A 23,506-nucleotide genomic window follows, 5' to 3' on the forward strand; every position below is an offset into this window, starting at 1 on the left:
AGGATGGAGCCACACTTCCATGTTGTTTACATCAAATTCTGTCCCTACCATCCAAATGTGGCAACAAAAATTAAGATTCATCAGACCGGGCAATAATTTTAGTATCTTCTGTTGTCTGACTTTGGTGAGCCTTTGTGCTCTGCTGCTGCTAGCTGCTCTTCTGCATGCCATACCTCAGTTGTATGAGAGGTAATTTGAGTTAATGCTTTCTGTTTATTTAAATTAATATCTGCTGGGGCATCATAAGTTGTTGTTGTTGTTTTTTGTTTTGTTTTTTACAAAAAACGAAACAGGTCGGTCTAATTTATTCAGCAAATATTGTTGTTTTTCACCCAAGAATGTTTGTCTCTATGTGGCAAAATTTGAATTCCTGAATTCTGAAACTGCATAGTGAGAATTTTTATGTATTTTTACTTACTTACTTTGTCTAATCTATGTCCACATGGAAAATCATATATGTACATTTAACCCAAAAAAATATCCAGCTGGTCTCCTTAATAATCATGCTCTTTATAAGGGTAAGAGTTAACTGATAAATAAATATCAACAGTGTGTCACCAGACGGTTAAAGGCATGTGTCGGGTTATTGATTGATTGATTGATTTTTCTGTAGGTGTTTGAGCTTCTCTGAAAATGCTGGCGACATGAATTGTCACTCTGAGGAGGCCACACAGCCCTGGAGAATCTCGAATCCACTAAACTGTCTTCAGGGTTTTGTTTGTTCCCTGTGATGCCGCTAGATGTCACACAACCAAACACCAGCAGCAGCTGCTGATATAACCTACACACCACTGAGTATTTCTCCATCTATTAGGTGTCATGCATCCCGTTTAATAGCTAGTACACGTGCAGACAGTGAGTCATTGATTAATTCTGAGGGAACTTGAAGAAGAAAACGATCCAGTGTTGAGATCCGTGCGTCACCGGGTCCCCGGCGGTGGCGACGCGTACTGCTCCTCAGTCGTGCTTCGCTTCAACCCGGCTTTAAAAAAAAAACGGGCCAGTGAGACCGCTCACCGATCGCCGATTAACACATTAATTGAGCCCATCAACCAATCGTTCGGTCGCGACCGTGGCGCCTCGGCCACGGCATGACCTCCGGAGTGACGCGTCTCTCCGATGAGAGGGCGGAGGGAAGAGCGCCGGAGGAGATGCGCATATCTGCAGGTCTCTAGCGCTGTCGTAAAACAAGTGTCGGGAGCAAGTGAGCTAAAATTAAAGCGATGCCAGGAGTAACCAAGTACAATTTAGTGGATGACGCGCAAGATTTGAGGATCCCCATGCACAACGAGGAGGTGTTTAAGCATGGGGTGTGCTTCGAGGCAAAGGTAAGAAGCCTCTGCAACAGATTGTACTTTCTGGGCAGCATTTCAGGCTTGAAGACCAGCGAGTCCTAATATGCTAAACACTGTTATGTGGGCTTCTTGGGTTTCAGATGTCGTCTTATATTTCTTTTTTCTTTTTTTTCTTGCATAATTGTGTGTGTTAGTTTATTGTTGCGTCTTCTGATCATGCAATAATTTTATATTTTATATTAAATTTCCCTTTATGACTTTATCATTTTTTAAAATTCATTTTCATAATCTTGTTTCAAGGATAATACAAAGTTTTGGTTTAGTGCAGATGAATGAGACTGACTGCACTGTGGGAATTATGAACAGTTCTTTAAGTTTTACTGTTTTGTCTCTGGTCTGCACTAATAACATCTGTAAAAAAAAATCCACATAGTTTGTTCGGATGTGTTGTCCTCTTTGACCAACACTTATATAGCCAAATTCATAATTTTATGTAATGTAAGACAGATTAAAAACTGCAAATTGCCAAATCTGAGAAGGTAGAATCGTCTATATTTGATATTTGCTTGAAAAAATAATGTGCAGTGTAATTACAATTTTATACGTAGTTGTCTGCTTATCCAAAACTGTAAAAAAAAAATCTGCTGACACTGGTTCAATCTAAAGAGGAGACAGTGTGTCATCCCAGCACTCCCCAAGTATTCACTTCCTTAACAATCCCGTCTTTAAACCTTTCTCTTATGTTTTGCAGTACATAGGCAGTTTGGAGGTGGGCCGCCCCGGGAGCCGAATGGAGATAGTTGCAGCAATGAGGAGAATCAGAGTAAGATTTCCCTGAAGCACACACACTTTGCCTCTTTGACAAAACCCACTTTGAAACACTGGTGACGTTCGCTGCACGTCTTTGTGCACGTTCCTCACAAGTTCCTTTCTCTGTGCTCGGCGTCCCCTCTTTACACATAAATGACCTGTCTGTGTAAAACTACACAGTGGGCAGATTCAGTGGGCCGTCAGGAGCAGTTTAAATCAGGGCAGGATTCATAGGGCAGCTTGGATTTTCTGGCTGAGGAGAGACACGGCGCACAGGGATATGTTTGATGCCATCAGGGGGAAAAAAACAACATCCTTCAAGCCTCCTTTTGTTACGATCATGCAAGGCCGCTGGAAACAACACGCGGCCTTGTCATTAAACATCACTGCAGTGTGACAGAGACACTCGGGGAGGAAAGGATTTAGCTGCTTGTCAGCTGTTGCATCTAATCTAACAACCAAGTTTATGGTGTCACTCGGAGATCGGCCGCCTCCCCAGTGACACCCAAGGAAAGACTTAATCCTGATCCAGCATCCCATACAGTGGGCGATGCTGGTCATTTGATCACACTGGCAAAGATGTAGGGATGCTGTGTGTGTTTGGATTCCCCTTGTATTTTCAGGCATCCCAGTAGTGTGTGTGTGTGTGTGTGTGTGTGTGTGTGTTTGCACATTTTTAGAAAGTAGATTCTAAACTTGCTTTTATGCATTTTGGAGAAAATGACAGACACGTTCAACAGAGCAGCTCAAATGGAGAAAGAAGAGAGAGAAACCCACACAATGCACAAAGCAATCCAACCGCTGAAGGCTTTTCTCCTGCATTTTAGCTTTTATTTATCTGTGCTTAAGCAGACAATGTTAATTTACTACAAAGCTCCTATCTAAAAGACTGTGAAATGCTTTGCTCTAAGTCTTTGAAACAAACTGATAATAAGAAGGCAAACGAGGCAAAAAGAGACAAATGATGAAAATACAATAAAACTGGAAAAAAAAAGATTGTAAATGTGTGTGGGATTAAGATGGATAACATAAAAGCAGGTTTGTAAAACGCTCGGGCTGTTTTTGAACTCTGTTATCACACAGTAATTAATAGTCTCTGCTTCTGGGGGAGACAGACTGTGAATATTCAAAAGCTAACTTGTCCTTAAAGCACTCGCAGTGGCTCAGGGGGTAAGACGAGAGGTGAGCTTCCACAACCTGTAGCATTATTTTGTTCGGGGGCGGTTTCAGCGTGAATTAGTTTCAGGCTCATGTGCGTGAAAACGTGGCGCGAACGCTTCATCTCCCTCTGACAGCAGCGTGTGCGGAGATGGATGGTCCTGGTTTATGCAGAGCTGCATTAGCCTGGATTGCACACACACACACACCACAGAGATCAATGTCCTTCACCTGAGCACCTGCATCCAGCCTGCATGTGGGGAAAAAACTCACACAGCAACAACCAGATGCATTAACGGGACAAGACCAGATGACAAGGACACAGGTCGCAGGCTTGCATGGTCAAACCTCTCTGGACTAAAATCAGCTCCGCCTCCAGTTTCTGATGAAACTAAGAGAAAGCTCTGTGTTCTCATATTTACACAAACCAAAGGAAACTTGACAGAGAATATCCAAGCCTGCTGCACACGCTGGGCAACTGTGTGTGTGCTGGAGAGTGATTTCATCAAACCTTATCTGATCAATTAATAATCTGATGTTGGACTTTGTGTTTTCAAAGCCAAACATGTTATTTCATACAAATCTTTCTGTTTTTTGTTTTTTACCCTACATCCTATGACTGTAAGATTTGGAGGACACACTGTTAATCAAGCAGAGGGATGAAAGCGTCCCACACATGTCCGCCTCCCTCTGGGAAGTCAGCCTTTGAAAACTTAAAAAGCTCCCAGAAAGAGAAACTGACAGTTTCTCGATGTTTACGCCATCCCAGTTTTCCTCCGGGGAAGAAGACAGTGAAAAAAGATAGCTCCTGTCTGTGTGATCCCTCCGCTTCATCGAGCTCCATCTCTGCAGGACCATAAATATATTTAATGCGAGTCAGACCGGGTAGTACTGTAATCAGTTTGCTTTGATTCAACTTTTGGATTTGTTGTTTATTCTATCTATTCTTCCTTCACAGTATGAATTCAAGTTGAAGAACATAAAGAAAAAGAAGGTCAACATTGTCGTATCTACTGACTTCGTCAAAGTGATTTTGCGCAAAAAGAGGAAGGTCGGTCTTGCACAACCACATATGATTTTTCCATTTACTTGTTTTCGCACCTTGAATGACATCTTTGTTTTAAGTCACAGTTGTCAGCGTGAACCTGTGTGATTTTTGTCTTGCAACAGAGAAAAGGGTGGTCGTGGGACGACAACACCATCTTGGTGACACAGGATCCTATCCACAGGTGGGCCCTCTCGACTGTAACAACGTGTACATGTCGCTCTGCTGGAATATGTTTACATGCATCCAAAACACAACCTCCCTGTCAGGCTGTGCAACGAAAAGCTTCATTTTAGTACCCATCTCTCGAAAAGTCCAGACGTCTCATTCCTCATTTGATGTGACAAAAGCTAAGAAATGCAGGCTCATATTTTAAGAGCTGCCATCATAAAACTTTGGTGAAAATGAAGTCTGCGTGTGGCTTTTAACTTTTCTCTCAGTGATCATTTTACTTGTCAGATCCTAAATCAGCATAAGCGATTTAACTTTATGTGATTTTTGATAGGGTTAAAAAATAAATCAGGTCATTAGCAGGGCAGAGCAGCTGGTTCATACATATCTCAGGTTTATGTGGAAACTTTAAAGTTAAACTACAGTAAGCGGTGTAGCGCTTCATACATTTGCTTGCATATGAAAAATTCTCTGTTCAAGACCAGGAGGAAACACAAGGTGTCGCGGATAAATAAAACAAAATAAAACTAGTACCGGTACCGAAAAAAATAAGATTTATTCATAACACACGTGAAAAGACCCAGGAAAACCAAGTTAACAATAAAAACGATAACAAAATAACGCTGAAAACCGATAAAAACCCTGAAAACCATACATTTCACACCTGAGCCTCAACTCTCGCGGCCCGGTACCAAACGACTCACGGACCAGTACCGGTCTGAGGCCCGGGGGTTGGGGACCGCTGCTCTATGTGACCCATATCCGATCATGGTATGACAGTGTGAACGGCACAAATCCGATATTTTCAAATCCAATCTGGGTCACTTTCATATGTGGTACTGAATCCGATACATATCCGATGTTTTTGAAAGCGACTGCTGTTTGAACAGTCATGTCACATTAAATCCGTCTTTTACGTCACTGACACAAGACAGTGCGACGTCTTCTTTTGCGCATGCGGGCCGCTTTGAGCATTCACACAAGAGCGCGTTTGCTGTCGCATTTTATTTGTAGTGTGAACGAGCAGACAAAAAAATTGGATTTGATCAAAAAATCTGAATTAAGCATTAAGACCTGCAGTGTGAACGTAGCCATAGTGACCTAAATAAGTCCCAGAAGAAAGGCCTGGATTACAAAACAAGGTCTTGGAGGCTGTTTAGTGGCAGCGTTTTCTACTGAGGAAAAAAAGCTACATAGCAGGGAGAAAAATGAGCACTTTACATTAAAAACCATCTCAATCAAACACCCAATTTACAAAAAAATTGACATGTTTTCTTGCCTCAACAGGATCTTTTACGTCTCACATGATGCTCAAGACTTAAAGATATTCAGTTATATAGCCAGAGACGGACAGAGCAACATTTTCCGCTGCAACGTGTTTAAGTCTAAGAGAAAGGTAAGCCTCACTGCTCACAGATCCCAAAACTACTGCAAACATAAATGACACATTACCTTTCATTACAATTTAGCCCTCTCCTCTCCTCTCTGGAGATAATGGTAATGTTAGCAACATTAACCAGGCATCTTAATATTTCTACTCCTGTTAACAGACGTTACTTTCAAAAATGACAATTAGCCACCGAGTCTCCATTTCCTTCATTTTCCTCACAAATGCACAAAAAGGGTTAGTTTGCATTATTTAAAGGCTGCTTTCAGAATATCTTCACCAGTTCACCTTGTTAGCAAATAGCTCTCTATGCTAACAATTTGGTCATTTTAGGAGGCTCCTAAACTCTCTGGCTCACAGTCTGATGAGGGCAAAGATACCATTTACCTGAAGATAGAGCTTCACAGAAATAAGGGAAGCAGCAAGCCAAACTCTATTCAGTGGAAACAGAATTAACCCTGCCAGGATCTCTGAAGCTCGCTAATTGGCGTGCTGTTTGTTTACTCCAGAGATAAATGAAATGTTAACTTGACAGCTGCCGTTCGTTTGGACTTTTTTTTTTTTTTTGGCTGTTCGGCTTGCTCGTCTTGTGGGCGCTGTGACGTCACGCGCTGAGTTTTGTGCTGATTAAACAAGATACAAACAGAATGTGTTAATCAGAGCACTGCTCAGAGGCTTGTAGGGTTTTTTTTTCCCCTTTTTGTTAGAGGCAACATGTCGACTCTCTTTTTCCCAGTCTTCAATCTCTGTGAAAGGCTAAGTTGACGTGAAAAAAACTGGATGGTTCTGTCCGTCTTCCCATCTAAAACCACCTCTGAGCGAATGACTGAAAGTATATTTTCCAGTGTTTTACTGTTTTAGCGATTCAGAAATAGACAAACATCTTTTGCAGATTTTTTTTCTTTTTTAACATCAACAAAAGCACATTTATTTGCATTTCCAGTTCAGCTTCTGAAGCATCTGTTAATAGCGTTCATGTCTGTAATCTCAGGGATGTATAGCCATAGCGCGCACTTCTAGAATCAGACCCCAATGGCTGTGCTAGTAAATAACTTATGAAAAATGAGAGGCGTGTTCTTCTCCACATATCTGCATATCAAGCAGTGTCAATTTTTCCTCCACGACAAAGACTGAGCATCACTGAGGTTGACTCCCATCCCTTCACCATGGATACCAGACAGACAGTGGCTTAGTGAAGCTGAATACTAATCGTTCTGGTGGGAAGCGAAAAGAAAAAGGGGCATTTTCGCTCCGCGCTTAAAGACATTTTCACTACAGCTGAACCAAATACACATCACAATGTTAGAGACATGGTCTGTGGTGCTTCTCTACCTCCTTGGGGCTGTTGAGCCTTATCTGGTTGTTGCAGGCCAAGCATGTGTGCTGAGTAGGAGGAGATGGACCAGCTGATAAGAGGAGATTTGATTTATTTTCATCACGGCATGTTGCAGCGTAGCAAAGCTTCGATGTCAGCTCGGTACACCAACACAGCCTTTTGTGCTCAGCCCTCGGAGGCCTGTCAGTTTAACCTGACAATTTTAAAGAAGAATTAAATTCTGTATCGATTGAGAAATATGACAAATTTTCTTACAGTGTTTTTGCTTTTGCTGTTTTATATTGCTATTTCACTTGATTGAACTACTTTCAAGCTCGAGTTGCCTTGAAATTTAAAATGAATGCCTGGAGGCAGGATGGTCCTCTAGAGGCAGATATCAATAAATGCATTTCTGTGCCACTGTTCAATATGGAAAGCGTCACCTGTAATGAGACTGGGGAAGGATATGGTGGATAAAGTTTAACTCCGGTGGTTTAAGGTTGCTGCCTCTGGACTGCATATTAAGGCTTTATGGAAAAAGAAATGCGAGGTTGAGCTGTAGATAGATAGATCTCCAGGCTTTCCAAAGGCTGCTTTTTCACTTGTTTTCACTCAGAGAAGTGTTGTTTTTTTGGTTTGTTGAGCCATCCAAAAATTAAAAAGACACATAGCTCAAAGGATGAACCACTTTGTTATTAGCAGCCAGTTGCAAAACCCAAAACTTTAGCTTTAGCACCCATTTCTTTAGCTGAATCTACTTAAAATACCAAACATAGCACAGTTTGACAGGCATGAAATAGTATTTTTGAAAAAAAGCTTTCAAAGACCTATTAGTTGAAAACTTGTTATCTTGATATCTTGGCATGAGGAAAAAATCTTTAGTAGAACAACATCTGAAAGTCATGTCTTTAAGAAATAGAGAAAAAAACCAGGACAGGCCTGACAGAGGACCTGAGAGATGCATCTGCACAGATGAGGTCAGGAGAGTGGTGTAGCCAGTGAGTGTCTACAGCAGTCTGTAAAACACAGTGGAGGCTCTGTCACAGTTTGTGACTGTGCTGTTGGAGAGCATGTCAAAACTGATGGATTTATGAATGCAGAACAGCGCCATCGGGTGTCATTTTTCAACATGACACTGATCCCAAACGTACTGCCAATGCAGCAAAAGAATGAATGGAAATACATGTTGAGGCCAATCCATCAGTTATGGATTGGCCTCAACAGACTAACGAAGCAGTGTGAGAGCATGTTGACAGAGAACAGAACAAAAGGCAGAAACATCCAAAGAAGAGCTTTGAATGTCTGAAGAATACTTAAGGCAATTACAAGAAAGCTGCCTAAGAGAGTCCAGAGTTGTACAAACTCTTTTCGCCTTTTATATCGTATTGCCATATATGGTTGCATTTTTGAAACACTGATGATGTAGAAGTCTGGAAAACTCATGAATCAAATATTGACACATGACACTTGTTGCAGTTCTCCTCTTGTTGAGCTAAACCACTTTGCAACCATTTGGGGTTTTTTTTATTAAAACACTAAAACAGACAAATATGGACAGATGACAAATGCAGATCTGGCTCTGACAACCTAAAAAAAAATCAAGAAAAAGAAGCATTAAGCTGTTTGTTCTTAAGACTAAAAACAACATGTAAACTAACTATTTATTTAACTTGATGCTTTCCTCCGTGTTCGATGTTTCACCATACAACAGATTTTGATCTGAATGTGCATCAGTGAAAACAGTTATACACAAGAAATCGTGAATATGACCATTTATCAGTTAATAATTAACTGAGAATAATATTCCTAATCATGGGCAGCGCGGTGATGAGCACTGCTGGGTTCTTTCCGTGTACTCTCTTCCAGCTTCCTCCCACTCTCCATGCTTACCCTAACAAGGATAAGCGGAAGAGAATGGATGGATGGAATTTCTTTCGTTTTTGATGCCAGCATGTACATTTGTACTTGCTTGATTTTTATTTTTCTATTCAAAGAGGCTTATTGTAGGCCAGTCATTTCACTTCCCACATTCGTGGCGTTTCACATCATTCAGAGCTAAGTGTGTTATATTTCAATTGTTTCAATATGCAACCCTTTCCAGCTAACTGTGGAGATAAAACAAAGAGATTACAGTAAAATAGTCGACATTTTTCAACCGAGGGTTAATACTGTGTAATTTTTTCTGTAACTCTCTGGGCGTCTCTCCTCCTGTGTATAATTAGGGTTTGTAATTAGTGGAAAATCAAGTTTTAGGACATGCTTGTAAATGTCAGGGTTAATGGCTTTTTCTTCAGATCAGATCCTAACCCTAGCACAGTTACCAAACATTTAAGATGAGTTGTAGTCCTTACTGTAGCGCCATTCCTGCGACCCAACTAAAAAGATCTTAGTAGTTAATATTTGTGTCTAATTCAAATTAAATTGAACCTCCTATACTAAAAATGGCTTAATCTTCACTCTGCCATCAAATTTACTTGCTCCTGAACTACACCAATCATCGCTGTGACAGCAGCATGTATACAAAAGAGATACACAAGGACAAGCAGCTCAAGTCCTCCCAGCATTTGCTGTCCTAATTTGTTTTCTTTCTCCTCCCTCCGTTTCTGTCTGCCTTCACCTCCTGCTTTGCCCCAATATTCCCTTTCCTCCTCCTGCTTGCATTTTTCATCTTCTCTCTCGTTACCTGTGCACAATGTTCATACACTCGCTCTCTCTGTATTCGCTTTTCTTCCTGTGCAACTCCTCTGGGGCCTCATTTTCTCCCCAACTGTGTACTTTCATTTGTGCATCCACCCTCGTTGGCCTCCTGCTGCTGTTCTCTCAAAACTTCAACACACACACACCATCTTCTTGGTGTCTCCACCCCACCCCCTCTCACAGTCTCAGGCCATGAGGATTGTGCGGACAGTGGGTCAGGCGTTTGATGTGTGTCACCAGCTGACCCTGCAACAGAAAGACGACGAGCAGGAGGATGAGGAGGGGAAGGCGGAGGAGCTGCAGGCGGTGCCAGGTGACTCACACCGACAAACGCAAACACACAAATCTGCATCCGCAAAACCACTCCCTTCTCTCTCACGTCTTCCCGTTCTGCTTCTGTCACACAACACAACGCACACAGGCCTGCGACTCCTGTTTCTCTCGCTTTCTCTGTTATACAAGCTAAAACTCGGAGTGAGGCAGAATCAAACAGTGGCAGTTGAGCACACCTCTGTGTGAAAAGATGTCATTATCCTCCTCCATTTTTTTTTTCAACTTGCCACGTTGAATGTTGAAGCTGCAAATTGGTTTTGGTTAGTTGATCAAAGCCCTTTTTTGTGTGGGCTGCTGCCAGCCGACACTGTTGCTGTCACTGCCTCTAGATATGTTGCGAACTTTAAAGCACAATTTATTTATTTTTTTATAAAGCATGACAATCCATCCTGTGCATCTGGTCTCTGCAGCAAAGAAGAGGTTTGCATTGTCAGAGGAGACAGACCTTGAAGCCACTACAGAGGAGAGCATTGAGTGCGTCTCATCATCAGACCCGGAGAAGAGTAAAAAGGACGAGGCTCTTGGTAATGATGGAAAGGTACTGTTGCCCTTCATCATTTCAGCATCGCTGTTATGAAACATGGAAACACAGAAATCCTGCAGGGAGATGATATAGGCACACTTACATTTTATTTATGGATGGATATGGCACATGGGTGGGTTTCCCATGATGCACTGACCGTTTCTCCTTCAGTCATCTCCTGTATTTATACACCAAGTTGCATTTAGTCCATTTAATTTTTAGTAATTAATTTTAAACTCTGGCTCTTTCCCAATGTGTGTCTTTTGCTGTCTTCCTCCTCTCATCCCCAACCGGTCATGGTAGATGCCCCCCTCCCTGAGTCTGGTTGTGCTGGGGGTTTCTTCCTGTTAAAATGAAGGTTTTGTCATGGACTGGCCGTGTAAAGCAGGCAAGATAGGACCCAAACGTAGACTCACAGAGGCAAAACTGAACTCAAAAACACAGCAGAAAATGCAAAACTAACTAAACTTAGAATATGCATGAGACTAAAGAGGCAGGTAGGCAGAGCACACGGCAGGGAATGAGGGAGAACATGACACTGAACAGAGGGAAGGCTTAAATACACAGGGAATGACGAGGGAACAGAAAACACATGGGAAACTCAGCTGAGACGAATTAGACACAACGAGACCAGGAAAGCAAAAACTAAACACACTGAACATGGAACGCACGTCTTTTACAATAAAACAGGAAACATGAGCTTGACAGAGGTGTGGAGGAAAGGCAGACAAGAGGTAGCGAGGGAACACGAGAGCGATATGACGAGCTGGAGAAACACGGATAAACATGATAAGCGGGGGGAACGTAGAATAAAACACAAGGAGGGAAACCAGACACACAGTGGACAAAGACACGAGGGGGAATCTAATAATCAAGGAACTAAACAGGGAATATGAGAAAATATAAAACAGACTAAGACTACTATTGAACCTAAAACATAATACAAAATATCACTAAAACAAAAGAAACTCAAAATGCTGGGTCAAAGGGACCCAGAACCATGACAGGTTTTCCTTCACGCTCATAGACAGCTGAGGTGTTCTCTTTTCTCTTTTTATGGTCTCTGCCTTGCAGTGTAAAGCATCTTTAGGTGAGAGTTTAGGAGATGTATAAATAAAATTGAAATGACTATAATAAAGAACTATAAATGAGTCAGTTTTACTATTAATAAACAATTATTTTGTCTTGTAAGCATTTCATTAGGATTACTGTTAGAAAAATAACCAAGGGCAAGTTACCTATAGTAATCTACACTATACTACTATTATAATAATGCTATAATAATGTGGGTGGAGCTTTCTCAAATTTCTGAATATAGCCCAGGATGTTATAGGAAGTCATGTTTAGATATGACACATTTAAAACAGTATGTAGTATCATATTGTATTTGTAGGCAGTGTTTTTCACAGATCTTATACTCTTGAAGTCAGGTAACCACAAAATATGATCTTTAAATCAGAATGTGCAGAACAAAAAAGGGACTTTTTCTCCTATTTTGTACCTTAGTTTAGTTAAAATACGTCAAGCACGTTCCCATCCTTCAAGTTTCATTGTTAAAAATACCAACATATCTTTAATTTTTCACAGAGGTATACCTCTGGTTTTTGGCTCCATTGTCTATAGCTTTAAATGCCAATGAGCTGATTCAGGCCATGACATATTCTAGAAAACCGCTCTCCTGTTTTTTTCTGTAAAACCTTTTTTCATTGATACCAACGGGGCATTTTCATCTCTTGAAAAATCAAGCCAACTGCAGTTCCTCTTGGTGCCACTGGAGGCTACCTCCAAAGGGAGTGAGCCCCCGATCCTGCCATGTTGAAATAACAGCTTTACAGCATAAAAAAACATGTTTACAGACTGGTACAGCGTGTTTTGTCCCTGGATAGTTTCCCCCTGAATAGAAAGTGTGAGTGTGGTGGTAAAAAAAAAAAAAAAAAAAAATTGTGACTCATTCGCCTTGATTATTGATTTGGACTATTCCGATATTAATATTATGCCTTGCTGTGTGATAGCAACCATCCGATACGTTTGTGCTTCTGTTTTGGAGAATAAAAGTCTAATATTTCATTAGTCTATTACATAGCACTAATTAACAGATATGTGGGGGACACACATGTGTCCCAGCAGACTAAACCACAAACTGAGCCTCCAAACTAGATAGTTATACAAGCAAGGTATCTATTTACAGTTAAATATTTACGGTTAATTTAAAGCATGAAAGTAAATACAAGGGAATTATATGAAAGGAAGCAAATTTGACATCAGTATCTCAAAGACAAAAGTAAAAGCAGATATTTGTGTCTCTGCATTGCAGCCATACAGTTTATGAATATGGCTTACTACCCAAGGAAAGGTAAATGTACATTTTTAGCTGGTAAATTTGCACTGCACCCTCTCATATAAGGTAAAATAAAAGAAAAAACAACTGGACAATGGCCAAAACGCCAACAAAATAAAGCTTCAAAATGCATCCAGTACCAAAGTGTGACGTCACTGTGGTTACATCCATGTTTTAGAAGAACTGGTCTGAGATATTTAGGAGTGAGCAGAAGCAACTTGTGCATGTTAACTATGGGTAGGAGTGGCTGTAACTCTGGTTTCCTCCAGAAATGTTGATTAGTTAATCGGCTATAAATTATCCTTAAGTTTGAATATGAATGCAAATTAACTGATGACCAGAGTCGACGCCACCTCAAGCCCAGTGTCCATCCACCCATTTGTTAATCCTGAATTAGGTTACCAAAATATATAGATGATGGATGGGATTTTAAAAAAAGTCAAAAATATTGTATTATTCAGTGCTTCCTGGAGTCCCACAGCTCACAGATGGGTAGTTTGCTAATTTTAAAGTTTGTCCTCATAAAAGCTCAAAAGAAGATCAGAAAACGGCTCAGAGCTCAGAGGGATGTGCGGTCTTGTAAGCAATCATGTCTTTAAGGGTTGCTTGTGAAGACGGGCTCTTCAATATTGATAGGATCATATGGTTTATTGATGAAATCACAGCCAGGATTTCTAAGTGCTGCTCTGCTCGTCCTGTGATGTCGGACAAGCCGCTCTCTGCTATCTGCCTGTCTGCTCATTTTCCCACCGAGTCTCTGAGGAACTGTCAGCTTTATTACTCACAAGAGAGAAAACCGGTGTTGTTCTGATGAGGTGTTAATTGGTTCGAATCGAACAGTTATTAAGTCTCATTGCACAATGACCCAAGAACAAGGGAATTTAAGCGTCATAGTTTTTGCGTTATTCATTTTCCTGCAGCATTTCATCAGGTCTCACGTGCAACCTGTCTCAGTCCTGTGTTTGTAATCTGAAGGTCAAGTGTCCTTCACAGTGAAGTGTTAATGACAATGGAGTCCAACATATTGATTTCCCATCTTTTTCTTGACAGATGAGACTTTCATGTCAACAATTCCTGCTGTAGCACTCCAGCATAATTGTGTGAGTCATTCACCCCAGCAGCAGCGGCCCATACAGTCAATACACATCTATTTATAGAAACCCTAATTAAAGCACTGCTTTCACATTTTTTTTATTCTTATTGGACTAAGGTCATTTCTTTACAGTATAATTATCATGCTTATGTTAAAAAAAATGCCAGTCTAAATATTAGACTTTGATTTATCACAGTGCCTCACACACTTCAAGATAATTCAATCTTCAGCTCTAAAATGTTGGTAAATTTCATGCCTGTCGTCAGGACCTCAAAGAAAAAATCAAACACCAAGTAGTAGAGAGTTTACAGAAGAACAGCCAACACTACAGAATTCTCCATCAGCAGCAACTTCAACAGAATAGCAGCGTTTATTGATTTTTATTTGCTGTGAAATACAGTTCCCACTTTGATATTTTCTTCATTTATGCAACTTGGTGTGGTAGATATTGCATTGATCGCTTTCTCGCTCGCTCCAGGCTTGCTGCACTTCACTCTACCTGCCTGCACTTCAGCAGCATTGAGCAGTAAAAGTGGATTCACATTATACACACATTTTAAGAGATCATCACAAAATTCCTTGTAGACACCCTAAGCATCAAGCAGTGAGGATATCTAAGAAACCATCTGCGGATTTCTCCATTGGGATGAAAGCACACAGGCTCCTTGCTGTCAGTGCAGCATCTCTTTGCATTTTCCTCCCTGAGGAGCTCAGACTGGCAAAGAGAGGCTTTCAAACCACTGCTGTAGACATGCTTTTACACATACAAACTTTCATATATTTTGTCTTTCTGCTATTAGTCACGTAGGATTGTGGGTTTTGCTGCCTTATACTTTGTTCTCTGTCTGTGGCCAAGCTCTGTTTCTTCCTGATGTCAGGGACTAATGCCGACTTCAGCCTACAACATATCAGCTTAACACAGGTTGGTTATTCGTGTCCGGAAAGAAACCAGAGTGTAAACTTGGGGCTGCACGATTAATCGTTAGAAAATCGCGATCTCGATTCATACTTATGTGCGATCTCATTTCCAAATGACAACGATTTAAAAAAAAAAAAAGAAAACAAAAAAAGACGACGACGATTGGACCGCATTTTGATTCGGGACGTACTCTGCATGAAAACAAGCGCTCACTCTTCCTGCTCAACAAATGACAAGGGCGGAGCCTTATACCACGTGATACAGAAAAAACAACGGAGAGCACGTCAGGGATGACGAGAAAGTGACAGGAGAAAATCCGTCCCGGTCAACCACCCAAACATCAATAACGGGAACCTTATACAGCGCTTCCCTATACCCGTCGAACTCCCGCAGGCATAAAGAAATGACGGAGGCTATTACTTATCACCTGACCAAAGATAACACTGTGCAAAACGAGGGATTTAGGAAAATGATCAACACCCTAGACAAACGCTACACAGTGCCGTCCCGCAACTATTTTTCTATTGTTGCACTACCTGCTCTATACACGCAGCGTCGAGCAACGGTGGAGACAGAATTTCAAGCAGTACAACATTTTGCGGCAACAACAAAACGTGAGACATTTGTTGTTTTTATGTTTATTTATTGTTTTTATGTTCAGTCTCAACTGTTACGAAGTTGATGTGCAGTTAATAAGTGCAATAAATATTTATACTGGAAAAGAAAATCGTGAGAGAATCGTGATCTCAATTCTAAGCCAAAAAATCGTGATTCTCATTTTATGCAAAATCGTGCAGCCCTATGTCAACTTACCAGTGTGCCTCCTATAATGTGGCATAATGGATAAAAGCTAAAGCCAATTCATGGGCAGACCAATATTATCGGCTGATATCCGATGTTTAAGTCTGATGTCATTACCTGTTTTCGGGTCCAAACTCTGCTTCAGGTCCCAAAGTCAAACAAACACTGTGGCATCACTGAGAGTTACAAACTGTATAAATTCTTTCATCTTTAATAAAATAATCAGTGTTGCTGCTTTACCAGGTGTAACAATTAAGTTTAAAATCCAGGCATCCATGAAAACAGAATTTATGAAGTTTAGTGGAGTTAGATGTTAGCAGGGCGTTAGCTCGCTAGTTTCCACCTAAACATAATATACTATTGTCTGACTGAGTGATTTCTGAAAAAATTTAAACGTACAGCTCTTCTATCACTTCCAACATAAATGAAGACAGGAAACTAAACAGCAGTGACGTTTGGAGGGTTACTGAAGTTGGGCTAGCTGGTATATAATGATGTGCTACGTGGTGGCTAGCTATGGCTAGCATAATATAAACACATTAGCACAGTGAAGCTGGAGGATGAACGCTAACTTTGTTTCCACTAAACGGTCCAATCTTCAGTCAGGAGAACAACTGAGATAATTCATCCACAATACAAGGTTAGTCGTCAATATATTGCTGCCTGGGCTGGGCTGTAGTTATCTGTCTGTGAAGGTTCTCAGTCATCCAGGTCATCGTTCAAAGATGGTTGTTTACAGTGGACATTGATAGCTTCTTTCACTCCTCTTTCAAAGGTTTTAAAAACACAACCGCTTTAATAACCGAAGAGTAGTTCCAGACAATTACACTGTTGTCTAACTATCTCTCTTCTATTAATGCATTAGTGTAATACAACCAAGGTATGTCGGATCCACTTGGACAGGCAACCAGGTAGCAAACTGGACATTGTCTAAAACATCATTGATAAGATAAGATAACCTTTATTAGTTCCACACGTGGGAAATTTGTTTTGTTACAGCAGAAAGTGGACAGTGCAAAGTTATATAGCAAAAATTAGTGAACACTGGAATAGAATAAGAATAAGATACTCTACACAACTGTAATTGAAGACAGTATATAGCATAAACAAAGCAAGCATAATGAAAGAGTTGTCCCCAACACACACGGGGGTGTTGAGGTGGCAGATTTTTAAATCACCAAATATTGTTTCGCTGTCGGTTTTAAAACTCCTACATCAGTCAGATTCTGACAGATTCAGTAATTTAAAAGCAATCTCACTTAAATGTGATGTATAACACTGCTGGATCATTTGTCCATGATTTTGTTAAAACCTACTGCTCTATTCCACGATCTCAGATAAGCATAACAGCGTTTACTTATTTCAGGAGTCCTCTTCACGCCCTTCAGGTTTTGTATATTCCAGCTTTGTCCCTTTGAGTGTTTTTCACTAGTCACTAATAAAAAATCACTTCCATAAAGGATAGAGCTGTGCAGCTTCAATCATAGCTCCTCCTGTGAGACTCATCTCTCCTCACTCCTCCATCCTCTGGGTGTATTTTAGGATTTGAGACATCCTTCATGAGGATATGCTGAGATGGATTTCCAGTTCACAGGTAGGAGGACAGAGGGAACTGAGAGAGGAATCAAAAGAGCTACTTTGGTTGCCGTTGTCCGATTGTATTCTTTTCTTGGGAAACGTTGATTTGATCCCGAGTGTGTGTGTACTCCTATATGTCTCTCGGTCAGGAAAAGCCAAAACAAGTCTATAATTGCCTACTCCTACAAAAATACTGTGTAGTCTGATCCCAGCATAGTGGTTGTCAAAGTTTGTAGATAGCAGTCTTTATGTGTGTAGTGAATGACTAGTGAAAGTACTTCAACTCAGCTTGTAGAAGTAGTGGAGCCTAAATGACCATCATTTTATTATTCATTATAGGTATCTGATAACCCGTCTCTTCTGCTGAGCTCGCCCATCCTTGGAGCCTCTGTGCTGGCTCATGCTGCAGCAGGGGGATCCTGCTCTGCAGAGCACCAGGTCCACTTCCTTCAGAAACAACTGCAGCAGCAGGAACAACAAGCACTAGCAGCTTCAGCGCAGGTAATTTTCCCCTTCTGGAACCTCAAAGAAGATATTTTCACCTTTTAAGTTTGTGTGAGTCTCTTAATGGGAAAATGTGTTCATGGAAAATTTTACCGTAGTGCAAACTTCCACAACGGCAGTTTTGAGTATAGCAGCTGTTTATGTGTGTTTGCCTGTCTGTGGACAGATCTTGTCAGCGCGATGGTGTTGAAACCACGCGAGGTAGCGCCATTAAAACGTCACGGAAGTGCAGTTGAGATCGAAATGAAGCTTGCATTTAAAAAGGGGTGTGTTCCGACCCATAAGTGCTGAGTAAATGAAGCTAAAAATATCCCAAGTATTTTTAAAGCAGGTGATCTCATGCCACTGTGACGCTATCGCACAATTTTTTTCTTCTCTTCCTTTTTGTGATGAAACTCTCACTAACTGTATTGATGCACACAGGGTTTTTTTTTCTTTTTTGTGCACTGAATCATCAGCTGTGATTCATTTAATAAAAAATCACAAGCCTTGAAGAATTCACCTGCCTGTGTGCATACCAGCATCAGTTGTTTTAACCCTTTAAAGCCGAAACCCTGAAATAATTGGCAGAAAAATTGTAATTTGTTGAAAGTGGAGTGGTTATTGAACCTTCTGGACATTTTTTTAAAGGAAAAGATTTGCATTTATGAGTCTTCATTCTGGGTTATGTAGAGGTATATGTCTAAAATATGATCTGCTTGATGTTACGGGGTTAAAATATGCTCAATAATTAAATGTGCTTTACTTAATGTAACTGAGCAAAGGCTGTTTGACACAAAACTTCCTGATCACATAAAAAAATTATCAAAACCTCCCAGGAAACAGGACATGAGTATCTGTATTTATGATTATGAAATTCACAGAGCGCTTTCAGACACTAAACCTTTACATAAACTTTGAACAGTTTCAGGTAACACTTAATATTCCCGGGCAGTGGCATTTAAAAGTTGTATGTCTGTGTGTGTTTAGGTAAATGTTTTGCAGGAACAGCTGTCGGTGGAGTTGTGTGCTCGGACTGAAGCCCAGGCCAGAGTGCAGAGGCTGCTGCAGCAGAACACAGACCTGCTGCAGCACATTTCCCTGTTGGTCAAACAGATCCAGGAGCTGGAGCTCAAAGCTGCGGGCCAGTTAACATCCAGTGAGTGGCTAATACACTTTTGTAATTGACTTTCCACTCAGATCATTTTCTCCTTTAAAGTGTAGTGTAGATTTTTATTTGGCTGCCTTTAATCTTCCTGTTTACCTCCAATCTAATCTGTAATAAAAACGTTAAAATTTCTCCCTATTTTTCTTTACTTTTAATTAGTTTCTTTCTTTCCCATTGCGCTCATGTTCTTCTACTCCGTTTTCTCTCCTGCTTCTGGCACACAGTTAATTATACTATGACAGTCCTCTTAGAGGGTACCGCTCCCCGTTCTCCCGTTCCAGCACAGACGTCATCCCACTCTTTGTAATCTCAGCTTTGACCAGTCCCCTCTTCTTACATGATCTGCATCTCTGTTTATATGTGATAATGAAATATCTTTTGTTCTTTGCTTAATCCATTATAAATATGTCATATTTGATCTCTTCTCATTTCTGTTTTCCACAGTGGGTTCCCAGGACAGTCTTCTGGAGATCACATTTCGTGCAAAGCCTCCCGGCGTTCCTCATGAACCCCCCACCCCTTCGTCATCTACGGGCCTGTTAGCAGCTCAGTCCCAGCTTCAGATTAGCAATAGTGCCTGGGTCTCTGTCCTGCCCAGGTCTTGCTCTCCAGGCACCATGGGCGCTGACACCATCCCCTCGGGGCTTAGCAGCAGCGGAGTTAGGCTTGAGTGCTTCCGCTTTGCTTCCCGAGCGGCAGACAGCCAGGAACAGGGACAGGACACAGGGGAGACTCCCAGCGACGGGGCCCCCGATGAAAGCTCGCTGCTGGGGGAGCAGGTCCTGGGAGCCCTGGAGTTGCTTCGTTTCAGGGAATCTGGGATTGGATCAGAGTACGAATCAAACACAGATGAGAGCGATGACCGGGACAGCTGGGGCCAGGGGGAGGGAGCGGGGGCCGACGGAGGAGCCCGACTTTTAAATGTGCTGAATGCAGAAAGTCTGCCAGACTGCTTGGGAGATGAAATGGCTGTTTAGTGGTGCTGTGAAAGCTGCACTAGGCAACTTTGAATCTATGTAAAAGCCCAATGGGAAATAAGTAAAATTCAGAATCTGAAATTATCTGTATAACGTGACAGAAAACTGCATAATCTGCAGGAATAAATTGCTTGTCGCGCTCACTCACCGCTGTCCTGGCAAAAGTTTGACATTTTTTGCCCTTTTGATTTGCACAGCTTAAGAAAATGTCCGTCTGGTTCACTGGTAGCTCTGTGGATTGTTATTTCTTGCTATTATGTAGTTAATATGTCACACTTCTGCAACACAGAAAAATGTAATGTATTACTTTAGAATCCGTGACACCCAACTAGGGCAGTAATATGATAATAATAATAATAATAATAGCAGAAATGTCTTAGAATCATTGAGCATGCTGTTTGCAAATCATCCATATTTTTGTTAATCCTTGGTAACTGCTATATAATAAATTTAGACATCATAATGTCTAAAGCCATGCTAGCTGCTCTATGAGGGTGAGCTAAATGCTATGCTAATATGCACACAAATGCTGTGTCAAAAATTGCTGTACTTCCATAATTACACGTGATCATTTGAGTACATGTTCAGAGTGCACTATAAGTACCCAGCTGATGGACTCAAAAAGTTGAGTGTGGAAAACTACAGTTTACAGTTAAAGTCGTTAAGAATGGAAGGGACTAAGCAAAACACTGCCTGAAAAGTGGAGGTAACTGAGTAGTTTCTCATGCATAAACTGCACCAAACAATTGTGAGTGAAGACTAGTCTGATTTTTTCATGCTTGCTTGACACAGCATGTGAAACCAGTATAAAGTTCAAAATGAATTTTTTTTTTCACTTTTTTTTTATTGTTTCCTAGACTTTCAAAACCTGTAGATTTTTAAAAAATGGATTTCATCTATCCGTTTTTGTTTATTTTCCATTAATTTTTAACTAAAAGATGTCAAAATGAGTCTCTTATTTCAAGTACTGTGGTTTAGTGAAAATGGAAATAGATTAATAGCCATTGGTAGCACGCTAGTAAAATTCTGATTCTTCTAGGTTTTAAAGAAACTGTTGATCCGTCACGGTCCACACAGCTTTATCGCCACAGGCCAAATACAGAAAAGGTGCTTGCGTTACTGGGGCAGGTTTCACTGGCTTCCTGGACAGTTTGCGCCTCGAGGCATGTGTAGGCCTGCTGAGCGAGTGTTTTCCCCTCATGGTTGAGAGGTTTGCTGTTTAAGAATTTCATGGAAAATACTGTGTTTTTCATTTGCAGTTTGTGCACCAGAAACTGTTCATTAAACAAGATTTTTCTGACAGTGAAGTTGAAAAAGCCCCATTGTTCAGTATTGATTGCGTGGCGTTTTTTTTGTGTGCAAGCAGTGTGGGAAAAGCCTGCATCTTTATCCGGCGTTTCCCACACTGCGTCACAAATTTGGTAGAAACATTCGTGCTGATGCTAGCTAGCAAGCTGAAAGTGGCATTCTCTGACCTAAGCACTTATATTTGGCACTGTGTGATGTTTAAGTGCTAAACTGTCATCTTCCAATAGAATAATATGTGATTAGAGACTCAACGGATTGGTGTTCACAAAATTTGGCAGCTAGCATGACAGTTGCACTAAAATGCTAATCTGTGCACAACTTGCCATGTTCAAGCAGTTAAAATTCATGTTATGACAGTATGTACATAGTGTATTTCATGTGAGCATATGTTTAAATTCAGCCTGAGGCACAAGGGCAATTATTTAGTGTGTTATCATGTTCACAAATTTAACAAGTAGCTTTTAGCTATTATGTTAGCTAATAACTAGCTAAGTTTAACAAGTAGCTTTTAGTTATTATGTTAGCTAATAACTAGCTAAGTTAAACAGTTGAGGCTGGAATAATGTGACTTGTTTATTTGAAGCAGTTCATAAATTTGCCAATTTCTACAAGTTAATATTAATTTTTCAGATTACATTTTTATCAAATCAACACTACATACATGGAGTAACATTACGTACTGTAATCCTCAAAACTAAAATGTACCTTCTGCTTTTCGGCTTCAGTGCAGTGGGACATTTAGCACAGTGCAGCTTCATTCAAACCCTATTAGTCAGTACAAGTGCTGTGGTGTTGCAGGCTGTCTGAAAATCTCTGCTGTGTGTGTGTGTGTGTGTGTGTTTGATGATTGTTGTAATGTTTGGTTCCTCGCCTCTGAGAGCCACTCAAACGGCTTTTTACACTGTGGTTTGATGACATGTCCAGCATGGACACAGTCATTTTTGCTGTTTTTTCATTACCGTCAAGAAAGAAAAAAGTCTGTTTAAACATGTTGACATAGTTGGCTTTCTTGGGGAGGTTTGAGTGGGGACCTTGCTAACCCTCGCTGTGACACTCGTCTGTAATCTCATATAAGAAATGGGTTTAATAAGCAGCTATACCTCTGAAAGTATGACCTTTTTTTCTGTACATTGTACATAGTAAAGTCTGATTAACTTAGCTATTCTATATATATTCAGCATGATTTTGTTCATAATGGTCTTCGTTCTAATTATGTAGTTAAAGATGATTTTCTCATTTGATTATTCTGTGTGTCAGAGGTGCACATATCACCGGGCAGGTGCTGCTACAGTCTTGTCTATGCTGTTAAAAACTGTAGTCGCTCCATACTGTAGGGATAATTCATTAATGCCGTATTGCGGCAGTGATAACCTGCTGTGTCACTGTTGCAACACCCTTTAAAGAAATTGTTTTGAAAATGACCTCAAAGTACAAATTCCAAAAAATATGTGATCTAAAAGACTTCTGGATGCCTTCATATTCTTGCAGCCAGCTGCCGCACCGGCTCCATCACGCTGACTGTGAGCCAGCTCTTTAAATCACTGGATTGGGGATGTGTTTTTGAGTTCTTTCCAAAATCAATTAATCTCGTCTTGGCCCTACTCCCTCCCCCATCCTCTCCTCACCTTCCTTTCCTCTCTTCCCTGAAGCTTATCACCCTGCACCGTCAGTCTCTTAACATTTCTCTTCAAGGTTATGTCTGTTCACAAGAAGTGTGCTGAAAATGAAAGTGCACTTACATCGATGTTTCTCCTCGTGGAATTAAATGCCCTTTCTCAAATGCCATCGGTTGTCATGTGTGTCCTCTTCGTTTGGTGAAACTTACAAATTGCTGAAATGTATCCAGGGTTGCTTCAAACCTAAATATGTCCCTAACATAATAATAAGCCGCATCAGTTTCTGGGCTGACCTTTTAGAAATGTTTTCCTCGTTAGTATTTCCAAATGCTTGAGAAAATGAGATGTGGTCCTTCGTGAGGCCGATGGCCCCCTATTATCGTTAGAGACACACCAGCTGTGGTCGTTAAACAGGGTCAGCTCCCATTAAGCACACTGCAGACAGAAGCAGCTTGATGTAAGCAGATAAGGTAGAAAATATGAATAACGTT

The 23,506-nt window shown here is 40.8% G+C and overlaps 1 protein-coding gene across 3 annotated transcripts; it reads left to right on the forward strand.

The window, feature by feature from the left end:
* Positions 1–234: 234 nt before the first annotated feature.
* LOC309693893 (carboxyl-terminal PDZ ligand of neuronal nitric oxide synthase protein-like) lies at positions 235–23,471 on the forward strand. 3 transcript variants are annotated; one of them, XR_014272747.1, is made up of 11 exons: positions 235–1,328; positions 2,047–2,118; positions 4,222–4,314; positions 4,434–4,492; positions 5,767–5,875; positions 10,062–10,191; positions 10,622–10,749; positions 17,803–17,964; positions 18,937–19,105; positions 19,559–21,900; positions 21,948–23,471. XR_014272747.1 is itself a non-coding variant. In XM_082513513.1 (10 exons), the coding sequence occupies exons 1-10, from the start codon at positions 1,224–1,226 to the stop codon at positions 20,089–20,091; spliced, it is 1,560 nt and encodes a 519-aa protein (XP_082369639.1). In that variant the 5' UTR covers positions 235–1,223; the 3' UTR covers positions 20,092–23,471. The 3 variants fall into 3 exon arrangements, 1 of the variants encoding a protein (XP_082369639.1); XR_014272748.1 differs by having other exon boundaries at positions 10,119–10,191; XM_082513513.1 differs by having other exon boundaries at positions 19,559–23,471.
* Positions 23,472–23,506: the final 35 nt, after the last annotated feature.

This window comes from Aulonocara stuartgranti (assembly GCF_965226115.1).
Source record: "Aulonocara stuartgranti genome assembly, chromosome: 18".
Taxonomy (NCBI): domain Eukaryota; kingdom Metazoa; phylum Chordata; class Actinopteri; order Cichliformes; family Cichlidae; genus Aulonocara; species Aulonocara stuartgranti.